Genomic DNA, 11,958 nt, shown 5'->3' with positions numbered 1-11,958 from the left:
TTACGGAGGGAGCTCAACGAACCATACCTTTGGAATCTTTATAGATTAATTTTGAAGTAAGAAAACTCAGTTTTTATACACGTCTCAATACTGTTGTCTGCCCAACCCGCAACCCCCCCCCCCCCCCCCCCCCCCCCCCCCCCGCCCCCCCCTCCAGTTTAATCGCAGTATAAACATAATCCATGCAGTTGGACGTGCGTAACGACACAGTCGATCGAGTAACCCTGAAAACATTGATGGATGTTTATACTCAGATAAAAGTAGATGTTCACACTATTATGTTGCCCATATCACTTTCACCAGTAGGATGTAACCCATAGTGTAAAGTAACCATCCTCAGTTCGATCCAAGGTCAAAGCATACATTCAAAAATGAGATAATTATGAATTTAGAAAAAAATGTAATTGAGATTTTTGTTGTGTTTCTTATTTCATGTAAATCACTAGTCAAAGTCTACTCTCGGCGGTGGACTTGGAGCCGTGTAGCATTTCATACGCTATGACATATGCTCAATGCAAGCTACAGTGTATACAGTCTTAATTGAGGAGATTGTTGTGGAGATGGTGGAAGAGAGTGATCTCCCCACTTAATTGCCGCCTCGGGCGCATGGGCCGTTTGAAGGGCGCAACCAGGGCTGACGCACCTTTATGCATCTAGAGTAGCCAAGTGTGTTGTTGAAAGGCTTGGGTCCGACCTCAACAGAGTTCACTAGACCGTGAGAAGCAGATTCCACTTGCTCGTCTTTCCACGATGAAATTACTACGACCAGCTGCGAACGTCACCAGAAACCAGTTAATTGAGGTGTAGGTTTTAGTGATAATCCTACTTATATTCTTCTTAATATGATCTATTTCGATAGTCCATCTGCGTTTGATGCAATAACAGATGATGACTCTTTACCGCCCCCTATACATGCTACGCATTACCTGCTGGAAGTCATTCCGCCGGTCGCACTGCCGTTCCAGTGTCACGCGTTGTCGCTCTGCCCATCAATTCTAACGTTTCCTATATTTATAATCGAGAATTGAACTTGTGTGTAAGTAAGTTGCACACAGCCTGTTCTCAACAACGGGCGAAAAACGAGGGTCAAAAGTCACTACCACCTCAGTGGATCGCCCAGGTATAACTCCCTCAAGTGAATCCACCAAGACGAACACTGGATAAATAGCCTTATGCAATTCTTCCAAAATGGTATACTAGCAGCTACACATATCAAGTGACCAAACTCTGATAAACCAAATATACAAACTCATCGGGCCCCCAGTGGCCTCATGTACCCTGATCAGACCTGACCCAGCTTTTACGAACATTGCCCTGCTTTGATCAAAGATGCTCCATCGCCGATAGAGCATAAACGATACTCAAAACCGTGCACGAATAATAAAGTGTCTAATCGTAACACACAAAAAAGAATAAATAAACATAAAATATTTTTTTTGCTTTTGGTGCAAGTGCGCTTAATCAGTACGTAAGTCATTTCATATAGTTATACTGACATCAGGGATGCCACGGATTTTTTCCGGCCGATGCAATTAAATTGTTTTAAAGTCGATTTTTTTGTTTGTTTTTGGATCTTAAAGTAAAATTGGAAGCTCAAATTTTTCAATGTTGCGTGAATGCCGTAAAGTAAGTAACTTTTGTAACAGAAGAAAAAATACTAAATCGTCTGCTCCTGTTTTTGATAGGAAAAACACTTTTTGTCTATTGCGTGGATGGAGAGACTTCTTTGTAATGGAATCCCTTCGTTTTAAAATTCTCCATAGGAAAGCATCACAGTTTTTTAGTAAGGTTCCTTACGTTATAGATTTACTTATTGGTAATTATTTTAGTTTTCAAGAGTTTTCATTACAATAGTATATGTAAAAATGATCCTTGTTGGAGCAGCGTGAATTAATTCTAAAAAGAAAGGTATTTGTTAGTAAAACGTTCTGTATAAAATCTCAATTGGAACCACCGTAGCTTTTTCAGTTAACAACACCACAACTATAAGAAAACATAATAGTCTTTTCCCACCGTAGCTCTTCATTATAATCAAATTGGTCATTCCATTTTTGTTTCATTCAGGAGTATTTATACAATTATAGAAATCTTTAGACACGTACACTTGGAATTCGTCGCATCCTCAAATGTTTTCGAATGTAATTTGAATATTGGACATAATCTACGTCGTTTATACCTAATAAAACACAAAAAATAGCCGCGGAAACGCTTATTTTTCCTTGACGCGCGAGACCTGGTCCACAGATAATAATCTCACCACAGTTTTACTGGCCACATATAATAATCTGATTATTCTGGTGCGTTTTATTACCGCTGATGTCATGACCCAAAATTTATCGACTACGAGTTGCGCCTCAATACGACAAAAAAAAAAAAAAGAAAAAAAAATCACCCTACGAATGGCTTTACCTAAGTTTAAATATAATCATACGTTGTTCAATTGATCAAAACTAGTATGAGTTAAGTTTTGAGCTTTTGAGCACTAACATGATAAAAAAAAATCAATCTAAAATATTACCATCGTAATTTTCGTAAAATCGTCGCTTTAAATTCATGAATATTCCAACGATCACACTTTAAATATAAACAAATTTCCATAAAAGTTTCATTTAGAATAAATTATAAATTTGATTCAGCAATGCACCAATACAATTTTATTTTCTATGAATGCAAATATTTACTTTATAATAAATTTCATGCATGAGGGACCCTCAAAATTTTAGTTTGATGTGTAGATTGTTATTTCGGCGAAAACTCGTAAAAAATAGACTGTTTTGAAAAAAGTCTGTATGACCGTGAAAAACAGTCATAATTCAATGACCTCATATTATTTTCATATTTATAAATTCAAAATACATCAAGTTTTTCCGCAACGTGGTGGCTGGTGCTGACTATGGATTTTTTGTAGCCACGTTATATTGCATAAATCCCTGTATAAAATTTGACTTTGCATTCAGGAGATAAGAGCCGTCAAAAGAGAAGAGATAAAGAACAGAAACACGTTATTTAATGCTATGCCATTAAAAAATAATGTGTTAGCCTTGTATAAAGACATAACACAACAATCTAAAGGATAATTGATGCGGATCGCCCTTCTTTTTTTTATAATTATTTTATTTTTCCAAAGCATTTTTACAAAAAACAAACGAAAGATGATCATCAGATCATCATCTGTCACAGCAGTTTCATTCACCCTCATCAATCCATCATCATCATCATCATCATCATCATCATTCCCGATTCATCATTCATCATCCATCATTTCATCCATCCAATCCATCATTATCGATGCATCATCATCATACATTCATCATCATTCTTCATCATGTGACCATTCATCATCAATCATCCATGATCATCATCATCATCATTATCATTCACCATTTCATTCATATCATCATCATCATCATCACATCATCATCATCATCATCATCATCATCAATCACCATCATCATCCATCACCAGTTCACATCATCATCATCTCATCATCATCATCATCATTAAATATCAAATCATCATCACATCATCATTCATATCATCTTCATTACCATCAACATTCATCACCATCATCATCATCATCATCATCACCATTCATCATCACCATCACCCATTCATAATTCAATAATCATAATATCATCATCATCCATCATCATCACATAAGTCATCATTATTCATGCATCGATCCATCCTTCATAATCATTCATCATCATCATCATCATCATCATCATCAGCATACATTCTTCAGCAGCAACTCATCATCATTCATCATTCATCTCATCGCACCATCTTATAGTCAAATCGTCATTACACACTCTAACGGATTCATTCATCATAAATTCATCATCACCATCACCCATTCATCATCATCAATCTCATCATCTGTAGATAATCTATCATCATCATCATCATGCTTTATCATCTATTTCTTTCTGAACTCTGATCATCATTTTCATTTATCTTCATCATCCATCTAAATCATCATCGATCATATAATTTCAGCCAGCAATCTTTCATAATTAGTCATCCGTCATTAACATATCTTCCCCCGTTTTTTCCTTGTTTTGTTTCCTCTATCATCATCCGTACCACCCCCATCATCAATCATTGTTCAGTCGACAGTCATTCATCTTGATGCCATCACGCTTCATCTCCTTATCTACCATCAATTTAGTGGTTCATTCCATCATTCATCAGTCATTCATCATCATCATCTGCAGTAAGCAGCTCTTTCTTACCTCATTTTCTCTATTTACGAACATGATCCTCAATCCCACATCCACACAGACACCACACGTACGCCACACACGCCCTACATACACATCCCATGTCGCAACGCAAGTATCTTACAGCAAGCACTCTAAGGAAAAGGGTATGATACATATTAGAGAGGAGAGAGAATGAACGCGGAAGATCGAGAGGGAGGAGATCGAGAGAGAGAGAGATCGAGGAGAGAGATGAGAGAGAGATCGAAACCACGTATTTTATTAGTTGTGTTGAGAGATGTCTCGGGTGGTTTTAACTAGAGATCGAAACAACCACCGCGTATTTATACCCTACCCCCCACCCCCCACCCCCCACCCCCCACCCCCCCCCCCCCCCCCCCCCCCCCCCCCCCCCCCCCACCCCCCATTCTGGTGGTGTTATAAACTCCAGAGCCCTCAGATGAAGCGATAACTAATTTTATGTACATGCCGTAAAAACGTTGTATAGTACATTGCGATACATTAGTTACATGTAGTATAATGGCCATGATAACACTAACCATAGATTGTTTGCATTAAAAAGAATATATACAAATAGCTTAACTAGTCAGCATAAATCAATAAGTTTTTCCATTTTCTCCATTCATTTTTCACAATTTCCGCTGAGCACCGTCGCACCTTTACTATTAGGCAATATGTTTTTGAGAAATGTAAATGTTCTCTAAATAAGGTTGAGAGTTAGAGCATGTGGAACTTAAAATTTGTATGCAAACATTTTCTGGTTTTGTATATGTTAATACTTAATAATAATCAAAATTTCATTGTCTACTCTATTTATAGTATGATATCTATTTTGTAAAAACAAACAAAAAGAAAGCTTTGTTTATTGTATTGAAACGGGATATTATAGAGTGCATCTCCAGGAATGTCTCTACGCTTTGCAAAAATCTCTTGAGTTTCTCTGCATTCCCACTCAAAGAGATATGGACAATGGTTTCTCTTTCAAGATTGCACAAGTTACACTATTGGATATATTGGCTAATCCTACTTTACATTAATATTTTGTACTATCATATACTGAAACACCATTGTAGTTTTGTGTTTTAGTAACCTTGAAAGGATTATTATATAATATGTTGACCCAATTTAGCTCAAATATCTTCATTAATAGATCATCCCATTTTCTTCTACCAGTTTGTTACACCTCTTCTATCATACCAGGACTTATAAAAAAACTACCTTTCCTCCAATAGTTATATCTTTATTATACCATAATGGCTTTGTCTGTGTACATGATAATATATCTATTTTTTTCTCTCACCCCATCTACGTCGGACATCTTTCCCCAGAAATTAATCCTGCAATTTGACCTACATTCCTCAATAATACTCACTACCGCATATTGATAACTTTTGCAAATCAGAATGTGATTTAAAAATAATTTGCCACTTGCATGACTTTTTTAAAAGCCAAACGGCCTACCCAAGTAAGTTTCAAGGAATCAATAAATAATTTTACATTTACCATTCTTAGACCGCCTTCATTAAAATTTCGCACCAAGACATCCCTCCATAGACAAATCTATGCTACATTATCATACTACCGCTAGATTAAATTCAATTCTAGACATTTAGATATATACTTTTATATAGTATAACTTTGAAATATAGAACGTAAACGGTTGAAAAAGGAATAAACAACAAAGCAGTAATATGTTTCTTGAATTTAGATATTTTACATTGATGACTCTAAATAACGGAACTGTTTTCACTGGGACCTTTTGAACCAAGGCCTGCTGTTTGACCGTACACCGCCGAAAAGAGAGCGACTGAATCATTATAAAAAAATGAGGCAATTAATCAAATTCCTAATTATAATTATATACAAAATCAAACGAAACCATCATCTATAACTCATGTACAGTAGATATAGATGCAGTCGAGGAATAAATACCTCTTATAGCCAACTGATAACGTTAAATCGTGTTACCATGGGCGCCGCCATTTTTTTACCGAAAGTAGTCCACAAAATGGTTACTAGGCTATTTAGGTTCGAGTCTAGTTTCGGAGAAAATGACGAGGTGATCCGATATAAGTGCTCCAAGCATTTATTATTGATTCATTGTGTATACAACTTTATATAAATTTAAAAATCAAGTCATATATATAGGCCTACTGTTTTTTAAAAAGTAGTTATTTAAAAATAAAATCCAGGGAACAATTAGTGATGGACTTTTGTAAACTAAGAAAGATATACTGGAAAATTGGTGCATTCCGTATTCCATAAATAATAAAAAAGTGGCCGTGTCCCATTTCGTTTACTATGACAACCAGAGCCTTTTGAAAATATAAACAACTATTAGTCAGCATACCTCATAAACACTGGTATTAATATCGCTTTTATTTCAAAAACATTGTAGAAATTGAAACCAGGGAATCCCCGACATTTTCAAAATATTTTCCAAAATTACTACAATTATTTTCCCTGTTAGATAATACATATGATATATATATATAATTAAGTGAAAGCCGGTAAAAACAAAACCTAGACCGACTTTGAACAGCAGTACTCTACTAGGTTTTTTTTCACAGTACTAATTACACCAATTTTAGAGAAATCCGCGATATACTTGCATATACGAAATAGGTCGCCCCTACAGTATCAAACCGTTCTTTCCAGTTCTAAACAGAAAGGGTTACGCAGCTCACATCGTAAACCCAGATTATACGAGAGCTTAAAGAAGGTAAGTGTTAGCCATACGCTACATCTGATTAACTACATCTGATCAAGTTTATCTGGCGGTGATTTGATTGTTTATAAGCGAGAATCTTAGTTACATATGTGTGTACATGGTTATGTTCGTCCATATACGTGTATAATGTTGGGCGACTAGAAGTCGTGAATCCACACGCACATACACACACTGCTTACAGTGGGACACACGTACATATGCGTACGTATATCGACTCTATAGATGTCTATTGTGACATCAGTCTAGTAGCTATGTTCTAAGCAGAAACATGTGAGATATCTGTAAGTAATATTTTAGCTACAGCGTAGTATCAAAAGCATGCTATGAGTACATACGATTACTAAAGGTATGACAGGATACCTATGATTTAGACAGTGACTTCTAGAGGGTGTGTGTACACAGTCGATGTGAGGATTGCTGGGAGGGTAAATGTTACGAGAAGTTGGTGCCAATTTCGATCAGATGTGACAATATTGTATTGATTTCGCCCAGTCTACTACTCATCAGCTAGACACACATTTATATATGATATTCAAATTATATACCATAGAATACAAACATATAATGTTTATTATAATACTACATTCGGAATGTATATTATACATAACTAATTATAATAAAGATCGATTCCGTGAGCAATAGAACTCCGTTTCATTTATCAATAAAGAAACCCCCATACATATGTATTAATTGCTTGTAGCTGTCCCCTAAATAGCTCATCCACGACTGACAGAGCTCCGGTTGGTTTCATGTGTATTTTCGTTCACACGTGTGTGAGACTGGCGCGATAAAGATAACTCGGTCTACATAGTGTACATGTATGTGTGTACCATATGCCCAGCAAACTTATCAGTTTTTTGTGACTGGAAAGCGCCAATGGTTTCGGGTCGTGCGCAATGCCCATTCCATAGCATTAAAATAAACCATATCGCTGTTACTACTTTTTCATGCTTAATTAACGCGTCGTGTTTAATTGGTAAAATACAATTAATGAAAAGACAATTTAATAATCATTATTTTGCCACTTTTTCGACGTTGTATCTCCCTTGATTTAAAACATAAAAAAATCCTTAATTATTTGTTGTTGACCGAAATAGCTCGTATAGTTTGACAAATGCAACATATTTATGGAAGACGTCATTTTTATACCGAATTTCTACTATATTTTATATAAATAAGTGCTCTTTAAAACGTCTATATCTATAAATATATAGCAACACATTTTAAATGGTCTTTGATTTCAACTATTGATACATATAGTTATCGTCTTCGATACTCCAGGGGTTCCGATCACTTACGATCTCTACACCCCTGGACTATCTCATAGTGAAATTGAAGGCAGCTCAGCTGAAAATGTTTGACCAATCTGTTCACTGGCTAGCAAAAATTTCCTTTGAAGACTACAAAGAGCGACGCTTAACACACACAGTCAACCACAGTGTACCGTTATACGGCTCTTTTGATGTACATCAAATGACTAAATTACCTGTTCTATTATGTTGCCTCCAGTTTTACTACGAGATAGTCCAGGGGTGTAGAGATAGTAAGTGATCGGAACCCCTGGAATATCGAGGATGCCGTCCTCGATACTCCAGGGGGTTACTATCACTGCCGTAATATTAAACTAATGGTTCTGTTGCTAAAACTGTCATCACCTTATATCTGTCATATACTTGATAAGCACCGTCCTAGATATTACGTGGGTTACTATCACTGTCATTATATCTACCCCTGCACCATCATTGATACTCCAGGGGTTACTACCACTGTTGTCATATCTACCTCTGGACCATCCTCGATATTCTAGGAGTTACTATCACTGTCGTTATATCTACCCATGGACTGTGTCGTAGCAAAATTGGTGGATCTATGTACAAATTGCATATATAATGAAACAAAGTAGTTTGATTATTTGAGGTACATTAAAAGGAGTGGAATTGGATAACCATTCACTATATTAGCTTTGAAGTTAGATGTCGCTCCTCTTTAATCTTTGTAGGTATATGATTGGCCAATTGTTTTTCTCCTGAACTGCCTCCAGTTTTACTATGCCATAGTCTAGAGTTGGATAAAACGACAGTGATAGTAACTCCTGAGGTATTGAGGACGCACGGTGATGTGTTTATAAATATGTTTGCTTTGTCCGATATATACATGCAAATGCTTACTAATTTGTATATGTTTGGATATTTCAGAGTGATCAATAGAGAGACAAGGAGGAACGGATACATCTACTGACTATTTAATGATACTGAGATGTCTTGTTTCGGGGCCCATTGAAACTCGACGCACATATTTTACGGATAGGAAAAGACAAACAGACTTTTAGGATGAAGGAACTCCTTCAGGAACTTTACAAATGTGGCATATGTGGAGGAAAGTCAAATTGTTCAAAGAAATTAAGATGCCAGCATTCGTTCTGCAAAGATTGCCTCGTGAACCACATTTTGAATTACTTTGGTTCCGCGTATTTTCCTTGTCCGACGTGTTCTTACAAGCATGTACCCAGGGAACCGGAAACGGAAGTGAGTGAACAGTCGTTGTTAGAACTGCGGGAGGATGTCTTAACAAAAGATCTCCAAAGGTTTTACAAAGAAGGCGATAAAGATGAAAGCGATGATGAAATTCCTGGGAAGGATATCGTTAGCAATTTGAGATGTATGGTACATTCTGGTTTCAGTGCAGAATTCTACTGCAACAACTGCAATACAGTGGTATGTGAAGAGTGTACCTGTGATGCGCATGCGCATTGTAGTGGTTTACGAAAGATTGAAGAAGGTATGACTCGAGAAACGTACCTCAAATGTTTACAGGTGTTCGGTCACATTGAGAACGCCCATTCTCAGGCAAAAGTGATCGAAGAGAAGTTAAAGTCCAAATTAGACAATTTAAAATCTAACGAACAACAGGTTGAAAAAGTAAAGTCTTACTTCGTTGACCTTAAGGAAAAGATTTCTCGCTTTCTTGAAGACCAAGAACAATCGATTTTGGCAAAAGTAAAGAATTTACAGGAAAAAGAAGTCGATCGAGTGCAGACTGACTTATCTGTGTGCGAATCTGTGGCGAAATCTTTGATTCAGTTTGAGAACTTGATCATGCAGATACAAATGCATGCTAATGTTAAACCAGCCCAAAATATGATACTGGTGAATCACTTAGAAGCTTCTGTACTGGTATACAACCAAATGCTACCAGAAGTAGAGGCAAACGCGCACACTTCTTTCGACCTCCGTGTAGTTATCAATACGGAACACGAAAATCAAATCTTCGGCTCTGATATATTAAACATTGAAGTAATTAATTCAACTGGAAGGGATACTCTATCTGCCGCGGATACAACTGAAGACAATATGACTTCCCAAAGAATTATCGACGAATCCTCAACTTCGGACGCTTCCGTATCAACGGGAGATATTGCATCTCCTGCGGTGGCCAATGAATTTCCAGTGCCTGTTACGGGAAGTGAAGAAACGTCCGGACAAGCTTTTACACACGATAATCATTTATCACCTACGCATGCCTCGGGCAGGAGATCGCCTTCAGCTTCTACCGAGTTGGACATGATTCCCCCACCCAAAGAGGATGCCCCGCCATCATATAGTAGTGTAGTTCATGATTGTGCTGCATACGGTTTGCCATCAAACATTCCTTCTGATTCGAAACACCCTTTATCTCTTCCCCAAAGTATGGGGGCATCAAACGTTACGCCATCAGCACCTGGGCTGACAGGTTTGTCTGATGATGATGATGAATTTCAGCTTCCAAGTACTCACAAAGAGTTAACGCGCCGACATTCTCCTGATTTCAAATATCCAGCCTCTGCTTCTTCGTCTAGTCCCTTCGCGCACTTGGTAGCGAACATTCCTAAAGAACTTCGACAAACACCTGTGTATGTTATTAGTGGGTTTGAATTACGGAATAGTGTCAGCATTAGATTACCTACAGAGGGCTGCGAATTACAACTCGCTGGCATAGTGAGAATTAAAGATGTCTTCGTTGTATTGAATCAGACAAATAGGTGTTTGAAGATGTTGAAGAGATTGCAGGGGAAGGTGAAAGTAAGGAAAGTATTTTCGTTCGAGAAAGATGTTAATCCTACTAGCGTTGTTGCCATCTCCGACATAGAATGTGTCGTGACCTGCCCTAACGCGGAACAGTTGGTATTTCTGACCTTTGATAGATTACCGACCTCTCCAGACGCAAAGTTACTGAAGATTATCAAGGCTGGGCCATACGAAAGTCTAGCGTACGACAAGCGTACCCACAATTTAATCGGGGCTAGGCGTTTACCGTCCCCTAGTGTCGAGTTTTTGGACTTGGAAGGTCGCCTTAAAAAGCGTATTAGGATTAGTAGTTCATCTGCAGTGATCCGTAATATGGTTATAACTGAAGCCGACATGCTGATTATGTGTGATGTGGATGCTCGTAAAGTTCTATACGTTGAGAACACAAGAGAAAACAGTCATGCGAAACGATTTTCCGGTTCAGTGGCACAGAAAATAAAAGATCCACAAGGAAGCATTGCCTTGCCTGGTAGGAATACTATTCTGGTTTTTGACGGTGCCAATGGAGACGTTTTCGCGACGTCGTTATCGCTAACTGTTCGCCGAGTCCACGATTTTGTGATACGGAAAACCGTCCAAGGATATCCAGATGTTCAATTTACATTGGGCTGTACCCTAAACGAGAATACGCTAGTGGTGGCATTCACAGATGGTATTGTGAGTTACTATGACATACAATCGGGATAGTTTTCATAGATATCGTGAGTTACCTTGACATACAATCGGGATAGTTTTCATAGGTATCGTGAGTTACCTTGACATACAATTGGGATAGTTGGCGATAGCTTTCCACACAGATATCGTGAGTTACTATGACAATACAACCGGGATAGCTTTCACAGATATCGTGAGTTACCTTGACATACAATCGGGATAGTTTTCATAGGTATCGTGAGTTACCTTGACATACAATTGGGATAGCTTTCACAGATATCGTGAG

The 11,958-nt window shown here is 37.6% G+C and overlaps 1 protein-coding gene across 1 annotated transcript; it reads left to right on the top strand.

The window, feature by feature from the left end:
- The first annotated feature begins 9,284 nt into the window (after positions 1-9,284).
- LOC138336600 (B-box type zinc finger protein ncl-1-like) lies at positions 9,285-11,705 on the top strand. The gene has a single exon (XM_069286121.1). It carries the CDS (start codon positions 9,285-9,287, stop codon positions 11,703-11,705), a length of 2,421 nt encoding a protein of 806 aa, XP_069142222.1.
- The last annotated feature ends 253 nt before the right edge of the window (positions 11,706-11,958 follow it).

The sequence above is a fragment of the Argopecten irradians genome, chromosome 12, assembly GCF_041381155.1.
Source record: "Argopecten irradians isolate NY chromosome 12, Ai_NY, whole genome shotgun sequence".
Taxonomy (NCBI): domain Eukaryota; kingdom Metazoa; phylum Mollusca; class Bivalvia; order Pectinida; family Pectinidae; genus Argopecten; species Argopecten irradians.
Note: the sequence above shows the minus strand (reverse complement) of the source record. Positions and strands in the feature narration are given on the sequence as shown.